Raw genomic sequence first — 14,054 nt, forward strand, 5'->3', positions numbered from 1 at the left:
AAATAGTCACCCATGACTTTGGAGTTCTTCCTTAACAAAGGAAAACTAGTTAAATCACATTATGGTAACTATGATCATTCTGCTTGCTGGTGCTTTTTTATTCTTCCATGTTTTTTCTTATAGTCTTTTCTCCCTTACCATCTAGGAACTGAGGAGTTTTTTGACCCCACTGCTGATGCCTCGTGTATGAACACATATACAAAGCGAGATCATGTCTTTGCCAAACTGAATTTGCAGTTGCAGCGGGGTACAGTGACTCTGTTACACAAGGAGCAGGGAACTCCTCAAATGAATGAAAGCGCTTTCATGCAGCTCGAGTTTTCAGGTATACTGCCCCCAAAAAACTACCTGCTGCTGTTTGTCTCTCTGTGGGCCCATGTCCAGTCGGTTCTCATTATTTGCTGTAGTGATAGTCTAGAAAGTCGGTGCGAAAACTCTATCAGCTAATGTGGAACCATTGCTTTTTGGGGAAGTACTGGGTTAGGTTCATGTGACCCTCTGGCCATAACATTCATCAACTGATCAATATATCACCTTATTTTGTAAAATGTGTTTCTGTATTTAAAGACATCTTATTTGCCGGGTGCGGTGGCTCACACCTGTAATCCCAGCACTTTGGGAGGCCGAGGCGGGTGGATCACGAGGTCAAGAGATCGAGACCATCCCGGTCAACATGGTGAAACCCCGTCTCTACTAAAAATATAAAAAATTAGCTGGGCATGGTGGCGCGTGCCTGTAATCCCAGCTACTCAGGAGGCTGAGGCAGGAGAATTGCCTGAACCCAGGAGGCGGAGGTTGCGGTGAGCCGAGATCGCGCCATTGCACTTCAGCCTGGGTAACAAGAGCGAAACTCCGTCTCAAAAAAAAAAAAAAAAAAAAAAAAAAAAAAAGACATCTTATTTAATATAGATGTACAGATAGTCCTCAACTTAGGATAGTTTGTCTTAGGATTTTTCGACTTTACAAATGGCACGAAATTTCTACACATTCAGTAGAAGCCATAGTTTGGATTTTGAATTTTGATCTTTTCCTAGGCTAGAGATAGGTAGTATGATATTCTCTGAAGATGCTGGGCAGCAACAGTGAGCCACAGCTCCCAGTCAGCCATGTGATCATGAGGTAAGCGGCTGATAGTATATAGGGACTATCATGCCAGATGATTTTGCTTACCTGTAGGCTAATGTAAGCATTCTGAGCACTTTTAAGGTGGGCTAGGCCAAGCTGTGATGTCCAGTAGGTTAGGTATATGAACTGCATTTTTGACTTAGGATATTTTATTTTTTTCTTCTTTTTTGAGACAAAGTCTTGTTTTGTCACCTAGGCTGGAGTGCAGTGGCGTGAGCTGTGCAGTGGCGTGAGCTGTGCAGTGGCATGATCTCAGCTCACTGCAACCTCTTCCTCTTGGGTTCAAGTGATTCTCCTGCCTCAGCCTCCTGAGTAGCTGGGACTACAGACGCCCACCACCATGCCTAGCTAATTTTTGTGTTTTTAGTAGAAACAGGGTTTCACCATGTTCACCAGGCTGGTCTTGAACTCCTAACCTCAAGCAGTCTGCCTGCCTTGACTTCCCAAATTGCTGGGATTACAGGCATGAGCCACTGTAATTTTGGGGTTGCAAATTTTAGCGAGTAAGCAAATGTGCAAATATGAAATCTCAGAATAATGAAGATTCACTGGACAGTATCTGCCTTCTTTTTGTGACTTTGAATTAAAGGTGTGTAAATAAATATGCAGATGTTGGTTTGGATATCTCACAAATATTATTTCAGGCCATGAAACAGCAGCTTATTTGAGATTCCTCAGTAGTTGAAGAAGGACAAATTATTTTTTAAAAAAGCCAGTTTGTTTGACTTCATAATATAGAAAATTGAACTGTCATAAACTTAGTATTAACTACAGATTGCTTGAACTGAATTGAAAAGGCTCTATTTAATATTCATTCCGCTGGGAAACTTCTAATAATAGTTTTTGTATGTTTAGATAGATATATACAGGCACACTTCATTTTATTGTACCTTGCTTTATTGTACTTTATAGATACTGCATTTTTTACAAATTGAAGAATTAAAATTGAGCAAGTCTATAGGTGTCATTTTTCCAAAAGCATGTGCTCACTTTGTGTCTCTGTGTTCTATTTTGGTAATTTTCCCGATATTTCAAACTTTTCTATTATTATCTATTATGGTGATCTATAATCACCGATTTTTAATGTTACTATTATATTTGTTTTGGGGTGCCATGAACCATGCTCATAGAAGATGGCTAACTTAGTAAATACTGTTCATGTTCCAACTGCTCCACCGACTGGCCATTTCCTTGTCTCTTTTCCTCTCCTTGGGCCTCCCTATTACCTGAGACACAACAATATTGAAATTCGACTACTAACTCTACGTTATCTACATAATCCCAGGCCTCTAAATGTTCAGGCAAAAGGAAGAGTCACACATCTCTCACTTTAAATCAAAAGCTAAACATGATTAAGCTTAGTGAGGAAGACATGTCAAAAGCTGAGATAGGCCAAAAGCTAGGCCACTTGCACCAAACAGCCAACTTGTGAATGCAAAGGAAAAGTTCTTGAAGGAAATTATTAATAAAAATGCTACTCCAGCAAACACACAAATGATCAGAAAGTGAAACAGCCTTACTGCTGTGATGGAGAAAGTTTGAATGGTCTGGATAGAAGATCAAAGCAGCCACAGCCTTCCCTTAAGCCAAAGCCTAATGCACAGCAAGGCCTTACCTCTCCTCAGTTCTGGAAGGGCTGAGAGAGGTAAGGAAACTGCAGAAGGAAAGTTTGAAACTAGCAGAAGTTGGTTCATGAGTTTGGAGGAAAGACCGCATCTCCATGACATGAACATAAAAGTGCAAGATGAAGCAGCAAGTGCTGATGGGGAAGCTGCAGCAAGATATCTAGAAGATCCAGCTACGATCCTTACTATACCAAATGGCAGATTTTCACTGTAGATGAAAAAGCCTCTATTGGAAGAACATGCCATCTAGGACTTTTCATAGCTAGAGAAGAGAAGTCAATGCCTGGCTTCAAAGCTTCAGAGGACATACTGACTCTCTTGTTAGGAGCCAGTGCAGCTGGTGACTTTAATTTGCTGATTTACCTTTCTGAAAATCCCAGGGCCCTTAAGAATTGTGCTCAATCTCTTCTGCTTATGTTCTATCAGTGGAGCAGCAAAGCTTGGATGATGACAGCACATCTGTTTACAGCATGGTTTACTGGATATTTAAAGGCCACTATTGAGACCTACTGCTCAGAAAAAAAGATTCCTTTCAAAATATTACTGTTCATGGATAATGCATCCAGTTACCCAAGAGCTCTGCTGGAGAAGTGTAAATAAATTAGTATTGTTTTCATGCCTGCTAACACAACATCCATTCTGCAACCCATGGATTCAGGAGTAATTTCAACTTTCAAGTTTGTTTGTTTCTTTAATTTAATGAATTATTTAAATAGAGATGAGATCTCACTTTGTTCGCCAGTGTGGTCTCAAAGTCCTGGCCTCAAATGATCCTCCCACTTTAGCCTCCCAAAGTGCTGGGATTGCAGGTGTGAGTCACCACTCCTGGCCTCAACTTTTATTATTTAAGAAATACATTTTGTAGGCTGTAGCTGCCATAAATAGTGATTCCTCTGATGGACCTGGGTGTAAGTATATAGAAAAGCTTCTGGAAAGGTTTCACCATTCTAGATGCCATGAAGAACATTTGTAATTCTTGGAAGGAGGTCAAAATATCAACATTAACAGGAGTTTCAAAGAAATCAACCCTCTTGGATGACTTTGAGGGGTTCAAGACTTAAGTGGAGGAAGTAACTGCAAATGTGGGGTAAATGGCAGAGAACTAGAATTAGAAGTGGAACCTGAAGATGTGACTAAATTGCTGTAATCTCATGATCAAACATGAATGGATGAAGAGTTATTTCTTATGGATGAGCAAAGAAGGTGGCTTCTTGAGATGGAATCTACTTCTGGTGAAGATACTGTGAACATTGTTGAAATAACAACCAAGGGCTGGGTGTGGGGCTCACGCCTGTAATCCCAGCACTTTGGGAGGCCAAGGCAGGAGGATCATTTCAGGCTGGGAGTTCACGACCAGCCTGGACAACATTGCAAGACCCTGTCTCTACTGAAAATAAAAAAATATTAGTTGGTCATGGTGGCATGCACCTGTAGTCCTAGCTCCTTCTGAGGTAGGAGGATCCCTTGAGCCCAGGACTTTGAAGTTACAGTGAGCTGTAATTGTACAACTGCACTCCAGCCTGGGTGACAAAGTGAGACTCTGTCTCAAAAAAATAAGAAAATAAAAAAAGGAAACAACAACAAAGTTTTTAGGATACTAAATAAACTTAGCTAGTAATGGCAGGGTTTGAGGGGATTGACTGTAATTTTGAAAGAAGTTCTACTGTGGTTAAATGCATGCTTTATCAGACGGCTTCACCTGCTACAGAGAAATCTTCTGTCAAAGAATAGTCAGTTGATGCAGCAAACTTTGTTGTCTTATTTTAAGAAATCACCACAGTCACCTCAACACTTCAGCAGGCACATCCTGATCAGTCAGCAGCCATCACCATATAGGCAAGACCTTCCATCGGCAAAAAGATTACAACTCGCTGAAGGTTCACAGGATTGTTAGCACTTTCTAGCAATAAAATATTTTAAAATTAAGGTATCTACATTGTAGTTTTAGGCATAATGCTATTGCACACTCAGCGGACTACTGTATAGTGTAAACATAACTTTTCTATGCACTGGGAAACCAAAGAATTTGTGCGTCTCGCTTTATCGTGATCCTTGCTTTATTGCAGTGGTCTGGAGCCAAACCTACAATATCTCCAAGATGTGCCTGTAGATAGATAGGGTTTGTTTGTTTAATTGCAAGGAAAAATAGTTCATCATCTCTAATAATCCTCTGTAAAATAGAAGTACTTTTAAAAACACATTAGACTCTCATAAGCATTGAATCAACTATTTTATTTGTCTTTGACAGATGTAAAACTTCTAGCAGAGTCTCTTCCTCGAAGAAATTCCTCTTTGCTTTCAGTCCGGTTGGGTGGACTGTTTCTTCAAGACCTGGCTACAGAAGGAACTATGTTTCCTCTTCTAGTCTTCCCTAATCCAGTATGTACAACAGTGGGGTAGTTAATGTATCTAAGGTGCTGGTAAATTGTTGTCTATTTTAGGAGGCAAATGATACCTGATTCATTCTGACACTTGATCGTCTTGAGACTGATGGGCTGGGATTAGATAAGTTTTTTTATATTTGTTAAAGGGAAAATGTTGGTGAGATTTATGGCTATGCCTTCTTGCACTCCTGCATTATAGCCACCATAGTATATTTTGTTATGATTTGGAAGAAAATGTTATAAGACCACTATTTTCAAGGTCAGTGTTTGGGTTTCTTCTGTATCTGACAGTCATTTTCGTGCCTTCTGACCGTTAGTCACTGACATGAAATATCATCTTGCCAGGGTTCCCAAACAGCCACATCTCAAGTTTTCTATATATATGTATTTTAAATATTTAATATACATTATTGACGATAAGGTCTTTGATCTTAAGTTGGCAACATACTGTCCAAATGGTTGAATAGTTGACCTCTTATTCTGTCTGTAGTTTTGTTTTGGTTGGGGGAAGGTTGTGGAGAGAGTGGGAAGGCAGACTTAAAGTTTAGAAAGTTAGACATGTTTAATTTTCATTTAGCAACTGTTCATTAAATGTGCTGAGTACAAAGTAGCATATTGTCAGTACAAAGGAAAAGATGTGGTCTCACTAGATTGGGAAAAGGGCAGAAAAGTAAACGATTCTGCAAGTACTCGATCTGCCGTGAAGTGAGTTTTGATTTTATTATGCTAACGGGCTGTGATGCTAACGGGTAAGATGTGTGTGTTTAGTGAATTGTTCCCTCTCACCCTGACGTTTATTCATTTTTGTGTGTTTGTTTAATAGCAAAAAGAAGTGGGCAGAGTCTCACAATCTTTTGGTCTACAGACTACATCTGCAGACAGAAGTGATCATTACCCAGGTATTTTGTCCTATGCTGTTTTTTGTTTTTAATTTAAAAATTTTTTGAAATAATTTTTTTTTTGAGATGGGGTCTTGCTCTGTTGCCTAGGCTGGAGTGCAGTGGCATGATCTCGGCTCATTGCAACCTCCGTCTCCTGGGTTCCAGTGATTCTCATGCCTTAGCCAGATTACAGGCATGTGCCACCATGTCTGGATAATTTTAGTATATTTAGTAAAGACGGGGTTTTGCCATGTTGTCCAGGCTGGTCTTGAACTCCTGAGTTCAAGCTCTCCACCCTCCTGGGTCTCCCAAAGTGCTGGGATTACAGGTGTGAGCCACCATGCCTGACTTTTTTTTTTTAAATTTAATTAAAAAATTCTTTTTTGGTGGGCTTCCAGCAAAAACAAGATCAATAGTCTTTAATCAGTAGTAAAAGAGGGATGTTTTCTGTTTTGTGCACAGTGGTTTGCTGTGTGGACCCGGATTTGAATTGGAGACAGCCTGGTCCTCTCTCAGTGGAGCTGCAAACCTGGGGCTAACTGGGCAACTTTGCAGAGCCTTCCGATCCTTAGTTTCCATGATGTGGGAGCTAATACAACAGACCAGTCTACATGATTCCAGTGGAAAATTAAACAGTCAATCTTTATTAGGCTTTCTATTTTAAAGATAGGCATAAATGTGAACTAATTGGAAAATTATTTAGAAAATGTCTTTTTTTCCAGAATTCCTCACATGTCTATTAAGAATAAGGTTATCGTTTTTGCTTTGTTCCATGTTCTTATTCCTATTCTTTCCTTTAGCTGCAGACCCAGATGACCCAGTTTTTGAGATGCTGTATGAGAGAAATCCAGCGCACAGCCACTTTGAGAGGCGGCTCGATGTCAGCACAAGGCCCTTGAACATCATATACAATCCCCAGGCCATTAAAAAAGTAGCAGACTTTTTCTACAAGGGAAAGGTTCATACCTCAGGTTAACTTTTTTGTTTGTTTGATCTTATGTTCTTTTTTAAAAACATCTTTACTGTTAGTTCTGGTGTTCAGGACAAGGATTATTATACATTCAAATGATCTGATAGTGACAGAAAAGGCCGGCAGAGTAGGTCGATAGGGTTGCCCTGTCCTGTTACTAAATCAGGGTAGAGGTTTGTGGACAGTCTTTTCCAAGAGAAATCTATATCCTTAAATATATTCTCTTTGTTTGTCTCCATTTAGCATGCATTTTTTCATACTTTTCATTCCTTTTCTTCCCCCATTTTTATTTCATATTATCATTCTGAATAATGGCACCAAAGAATAGCAGCTGTACTTTTTGAAAGCCACTACCTTTGAATTGGCACCTATCTTAAAATATTACCAGCTGGGCTAGGTGGCTCATGCCTGTAATCCCAGCACTTTGGGAGGCCAAGATGGGTGGATTACATGAGGTCAGGAGTTTGAGACCAGCATAACCAACATGGAGAAACCCCATCTCTACTAAAAATACAAAATTAGTTGGGCGTGGTAGCACATGCCTGTAATCCCAGCTACTCAGGAGGCTGAGGCAGGAGAATTGCTTGAGCCAGGGAGGCAGAGGTTACAGTGAGCTGAGATGGTGCCATTGCACTCCAGCCTGGGCAACAAGAGCAAAACTGTGTCAAAAGAAAAAAAATCACCAAGAGTAATTGAAAGGCAATAAAATAGTATTACTTGGTAATAGAATTACCAAGAGTCATTGAAAGGCATACAGTTCTATTGTATGGGGGAGTTTGCATCTCTTTTAGGTTTCTCAATTATAAAACATTCTTATAAAAATAGATGAAAGTACTACAGACATAAAATAGTTTCATGATTTGATTTAACGACAGCTGTATTTTCAGCCAGCATTGTAACTGGAAATCTCTATGTTGGAACTGAAAAGCAGTGATCTCCGTACTTTTCATTTCACTAGGACAGTGGTTTCCTTGGCTACCAGGATGTTTTAGACCAGTGACTGAGGAGGAATGTTCAAGAATTTCCTTCTAGGTGACAGGATCAGCGGTCTCTTTGACTTCTTTGGTGCAGCATTAAATACTGCAAAATTATAGATGTCATCACTGATTTGTTTATGCCTCCCTTTGTTCCCCAAAATATTTGAAAGAGTAGGTGCAGAAAAAGTATTTTTTATGGATAGGGAGATTTATAAAACAATAGTATTCTCCTAAATATCCCTTCCCCCTTTATTACAATGAAGCTATTTTAGTTTTTGGACTAGTGTTTTAGTCTCTTCGTGTAAACAGTAGCCGTAAATGCTGTGACTTCATTGCTTTGTTAATGATAGAATATAGAAAGTGGCCAGGCACAGTGGCTCACACCTGTAATCCTAGAGCTTTGAGAGGCCGAGGTAGGGGAATTGCTTGAGCCCAGGAGTTTGAGACCAGCCTGGGCAACATAGTGAGACCTCACCTCTACTAAAAAAAAAAAAAGTCAGGCATGGTGGTGTGTGCCTGTAGTCCCAGCTACTTGGGAGACTGAGGCAGAAGGATGGCTTGAGACTGGGAGATAGAGGCTGTGGTAAGCTATGATTGCAACACTGCACTCCAGCCTGGGCAACACAGCAAGACTCTGTCTTTAAAAAAAAAAAGAATGTTGAAAGGCTGGGTGTGGTGGTTCATGCCTGTAATCTCAGCACTTTGGGAGGCTGAGGTGGGCAGATCACTTGAGGTCAGGAGTTCAAGACCAGCCTGGCCAACATGGTGAAACCCTGTCTCTATTAAAAATAGCAAAAATTAACTGGGTGTGGTGGCAAGTTCCTGCAGTGCCTGTGATGATCTACTTGGGAGGCTGAGGTAGGAGAATTGCTTGAACCTGGGAGGCGGAGGCTGCAGTGAGCCAAGATCATGGCACCGCACTGCAGCCTGGGAGACAGAGCAGGACTTTGTCTCAAAAAAAAGAAGAAAAAAAAAGAATATAGAAGGCATTTCCTTTGAAATTTCATTTTCTCTTTCAGTCATTTTTAAGAATTTTGAAATACAGTAGTTTGGAATCTTTCAGAAAATGACTCAAGAAAGTCTGGTAACTTAAGTACACTTCTCTCACGTACCTCCTCTCCCCGCATGGCTACCCACTACCCATTCCCTCCCCTCCCCACTACCCATTTTTAATCTCATTCCTGTTACCCTGTATTATATCAGGTCATATTGGAATAAGAAACTGTTACTGATTTTTTTTTTTTTGGAGCTAGGGTCTTGGTCTGTTACCCCAGATTGGAGTACAGTGGTGTCATCACGCTCACTGCAGCCTCAGTCTCCTCAGCTCAGATGATTCTCTCACCTTGGCCTCCCAAAGTGCTGGGATTATGAGTGTGAGCCACCATGCCCAGCCTGATTTGTTTTTTTAAGCTTTGATGGAAATTCTTGGTGAGAATTGATGTCGCACTTTTGTTCATCCAGCTGTGTGAAAATTCTGACTCTCTTGTGTATTTCCCACCTTGCAGGTTTTGGTTATCAGTCTGAACTTGAGTTGAGAGTGGCTGAAGCTGCCCGAAGACAATATAACAAGCTGAAGATGCAGACCAAGGCAGAAATCCGGCAAACTCTTGATCGTTTGCTAGTGGGTGATTTCATTGTAAGTGGGCATCCATAAACACTTTTTGGGGATTGCGGAAGGGGCAGGAATTCTTTCCATCTAGTCACTACCTACTGTAGATAAGCTTACTTCTATCAGTTATGGTGATTGAATAAACTGAAAATATTAAATCCTTATCAGCCAGCATAAAATAAAATCTTGTGTGGTTTTTTTTTTTTTTTTTAGATGGAATCTTGCTCTATCTCCCAGGCTGGAGTGCAGTGGCATGATCTTGGCTCACTGCAACCTCTGCCTCCCAGGTTCAAGCGATTCTCCTACCTCAGACTCCCAAGTAGCTGGGACTATAGGTGCCTGCCACCACACCCGGCTAACTTTTGTAGTTTTAGTAGAGGCAGGGTTTCACTGTATTGGCCAGGCTGGTCTTGAACTCTTAAACTTGTGATCTGCCTGCCTCAGCTTCCCAAGTGCTGGGATTACAGGCGTAAGCCACCTCACCTGGCCTTGTATCTTTTATAGTCAGGGTTTAGCTAATAAAATGAATGACTATGACTAGATTCTGTGTCTTCTTGGACCAGATTGAGGTTACTTTCAAGACTCGTCTTTGGGCTGGGTGCAGTGGCTCATACCTGTAATCCCAGCACTTTCGGAGGCCAAAGTGGGCAGATCACTTGAGGTCAGGAGTTCAAGACCAGCCTGGCCAACCTGGTGAAACCCCCATCTCTACTAAAAATACAAGAATTAGCCGGGCATGGTGGTGGGTCCCTGTAATCCCAGCTACTCAGGAGGCTGAGGCAGGGGAATCACTTGAACCTGAGAGATGGAGGTTGCAGTGTGTTGAAATTGCACCACTGCACTCCAGCCAGGGAAACAGAGCGAGACTCCTTCTCAAAAAGAAAAAAAAAAAGACTCGTCTTTGTTTCATTTTCCAGACCTGATACTTTGTGTGCTTTTCACGTCAAGAGTTTCTAGGGTGTGATAATAGGCACTTTGTGATGCCAAATGACCAGGCGTCATGAGGATGCCATAGATAGAGCTAAGAGACATCTTCAGGGTACACTAGGTGGGCTGGGTGAGGTGACGCATGCCTGTAATCCCAGCACTTTGGGATGCTGATGTGGGAGGATCATTTGAGCTCAGGAGTTTGGGACTGGGCAACATAGTGAGACCCTGTCTCTACAAAAAATAAAAAATTAGCTGGACCTGGTCACTCATACCTGTAGTCCCAGCTGTTCAGGAGGCTGAGGTGGGAGGATTGCTTGAGCCTAGGAACTGGAGGGTACAGTGAGCTATGATCTGCACTCTAGCCTGGGCAACAGAGTGAGACCTTGTCTCAGGAAAACAGAACAGTCCAGTAAAGTACAGTTTCTAAGGTGGCATGGAGGTACACTGCTGCAATACAGCAGCAGGTGGCACAGTGAGAAAAAGTGTGGCTTCTTTTGGGCAGTGCAGAGTAAGTTATAGGTGTCAGGGACAGCAGAAATCATCCAAGTAAAATGGGGTGTGTAATATGGGGTGGAGAATTAGTCCTGTTTTTTGTTTTGGGGGATATGTGTGTTTGTGTGTGTGTGTGTGTGTTTCTAAATAAAGTACGACAATTAGTATTCTCATAAACGAAGGAGGTTTCTTTTTGGTAACATAAATGAGCTTTTGCCACATACATACAGTTGAGGCTGATTTTGTTTGGAGGGAAGAACAATGAACAAATCATGAATTGGTGTGTTACTTATATTTGAAATGTCAAAGCTTTTGTTTTTCACTAAGATATTTTGGCATGAAAGTTCATGCTGACCAATGCCCCCTAATAAGTAAAAATGTTTATTCGAATCTGATAATTTCTACAGTCCTTTAAAGTATTAAACCCTGTAAATGAGAAACAACATCTTAAGTACAGACTCCTCTCCCTATTTAGTTATTTACTGTTTTTTTCTCCCCTGTTCAGACATTTGCCTGTGGTAATTTCTCAGGTCCTTAAGCATTTGCATCTACTTTTGTCTTCGACTTTTTGCTGTAATACAGTAGACCCCTACGTCACTCCATAATCCTAGCTGTGGCTTCCAGAAACGCTTGAGCACCATGGGTAAAGCTGTTGGGTTTCGGCAGTCATGGTTAATGGCTATTTTACTTTTACAGGAGGAGAGTAAACGATGGACTGTGCGACTGGATATTTCTGCCCCTCAGGTGATATTTCCTGATGATTTCAAATTCAAGAATCCTGTGTTAGTTGTTGTGGATCTAGGAAGAATGCTTTTGACGAATACCCAAGGTATAGTGTGAGTGGGAAATCATGAAAACCTATCTGGTAGATCAACCTATCTATGATTATCTAAGTAAAGCTTAATAAAACATTTATATAACATTTTTAAACTTCAAGGTTCACGTGTAACTTTTAAAATAATGAAATAATGAAAACCTACCTTGGTAGATCGACCTATCTATGATTATCTAAGTAAAGCCTAATAAAATGTTTATATAACATTTTAAGGCCCCAGAGTTCACTTGTTATTTTTAAAATAATAGCTTTATTCATCACACACTGGGGTCTGTTGGGGGGAAATAGGGGAGGGACAGCGGGAGGTGGGAATTGGGGAGAAATGCCAGATATAGGTGAAGGGGAGGAAGGCAGCAAATCACACTGCTGTGTGTGTACCTATGCAACAGTCTTGCATGTTCTTCACATGTACCCCAAAACCTAAAATGCAATAAAAAAAAAATAGTGAAAAAAAATAATAATAGCTTTATTGAGATATAATTCTAAGTTTTAAACGTATAGTTCAGTTGTTTTTGGTACGTTGATAGGATTGTGCAGTTATCATTGTTACTTAATATCAGGTCTAATTTTTAAATGTATACTTGTTTTTGGTATGTTGATAGAACTGTGCAATTCTCACTGCTATTTAAAAGATACTTTCACATCCTCCGCTACTGAAACTCTGTATGTACCTGTTAAACACCAGTTCTCCTTCCCACTCCCCATCCCCTGGCAACCACTAATCTTTCTGTCTCTGTATTTGTCTGTTCTGAACATTTCATATGATGGAATAATGTCATGTGTGGCATTTTATGTCTGGCTTTCCCATTTAGCATGTTTTCAGGATTCTTCTGTGTTGTAGTATATACCAATACTTCCTTCCTTTGTATGGCTGAATAATAGTTCATTGTGTGGCTGTTCCGCATTTTGTTTATCCTTTCATTTGTTCGTGGCCATTTGAGTTGCTTCCACTCTGACTATTAGGCATAGTGCTGCTATGAGCATTCATGTACAGGTTTTCGTGTAAACATTTAAAAAAAAAATTTTTTTTCTTTTTTATACACCCCCATTTCTGCAATGTAGACATGACATATATTTTTAATTATCTTACATATATACCTAGAAGTGGAGTTGCTGAGCCATGTGGTAACTCTATGTTTTAATATTTTGAGGAAGTACCAAATTGTTTTTGTTTGTTTGAGATGGAGTTTCTACTCTGTCACCCAGGCAGGAGTACAGTGGTGTAATCTTGGCTCCGCCGACCTCTGCCTCCCGAGTTCAAGTGATTCTCCTACCTCAGCCTCCCGAGTAGCTGGGATTATAGGCGCCCACCACTATGCCCAGCGAAGTTTTGTATCTTTAGTAGAGATGGCGTTTCTTCACGTTAGTCAGTCTGGTCTCAACTCTTGACCTCAGGTAATCGCCCACCTTGGCTTACCAAAGTGCTGGGATTGCAGGCATGAGCCACTGCGCCCAGCCCAAATTGTTTTTCCAAAATGGCTGGACAAGCAGTTTAGGAGGGTTCCATTTTCTCCATATCCTTGTCACCACTTGTTACTATCTGTCTTTTTGATTATAGCCATGTTTGTGGGTGTGAGGTGGTATCTCATTGTTTTTTATTTGTGTTTCTTATGTAACACTGTGTATTTTATTTTTATTTATTGATTGATTGAGACAGAGTCTTGCTCTATTGCCCAGGCTGGAGTGCAGTGGCGCGATCTCAGCCCACTGCATCTTCCGTCTCCTGGGTTCAAGCAATTCTCTTGCCTCAGCCTCCCCAGTAGCTGGGATTACAGCCACACACCACCACACCTAGCTAATTTTTGTATTTTTAGTGGAGGGGGTTTTGCCATGTTGGCCAGGCTGGTCTGGAACTCCTGACCTCAAGTGATCCATCCACGTTGGCCTCCCAAAGTGCTGGGATTACAGGCATGAGCCACTGAGCCTGGCCACACTGTGTGTCTCAATAAACATTATTTACCAGCACTTAGTTTCAGGGATGGAGATTTAATCTGTTTGTGATTAAGAGCATATGTAAAAAGAGACACCTAGAAGGTAATTTTATTATTAATACAATTTTTAGGTCCCAAAACTGTTCATTGAGACAGGATAGAAGGATGAGGAGATTCATGGGGTAAAATAAATTGAAGAAGTTTATCAAATAATCTCAACCTTATCTTCACAGAGAAGACCTGAAAGAGAAGACGGTAGAGGGCCTGCACAGGAGTGGGAAGTTTGGTGCCGGGG

At 40.9% G+C, this 14,054-nt stretch overlaps 1 protein-coding gene across 7 annotated transcripts in view; it reads left to right on the plus strand.

Annotated features, from left to right (window-relative positions):
• VPS13D (vacuolar protein sorting 13 homolog D) overlaps nucleotides 1–14,054 on the plus strand; it is a 286,887-nt gene that overhangs the window by 30,858 nt on the left and 241,975 nt on the right. For 6 of the 7 annotated variants that reach the window (XM_021669824.2, XM_021669823.2, XM_021669826.2 and 3 more), the window contains exons 13-18: nucleotides 146–325; nucleotides 4,999–5,129; nucleotides 5,958–6,033; nucleotides 6,816–6,986; nucleotides 9,468–9,598; nucleotides 11,690–11,822. In XM_021669824.2, the coding sequence (XP_021525499.2) occupies nucleotides 146–325; nucleotides 4,999–5,129; nucleotides 5,958–6,033; nucleotides 6,816–6,986; nucleotides 9,468–9,598; nucleotides 11,690–11,822 (822 nt within the window). Of the gene's footprint in view, nucleotides 1–145; nucleotides 326–4,998; nucleotides 5,130–5,957; nucleotides 6,034–6,815; nucleotides 6,987–9,467; nucleotides 9,599–11,689; nucleotides 11,823–14,054 lie in introns of those variants that run through there. The other variant, XM_021669829.2, reaches the window with a different exon arrangement.

This window comes from Aotus nancymaae, unplaced genomic scaffold (genome assembly GCF_030222135.1).
Source record: "Aotus nancymaae isolate 86718 unplaced genomic scaffold, 86718_ANA_hifiasm-v0.15.2.pri h1tg000053l, whole genome shotgun sequence".
Classification (NCBI taxonomy): Eukaryota; Metazoa; Chordata; class Mammalia; order Primates; family Aotidae; genus Aotus; species Aotus nancymaae.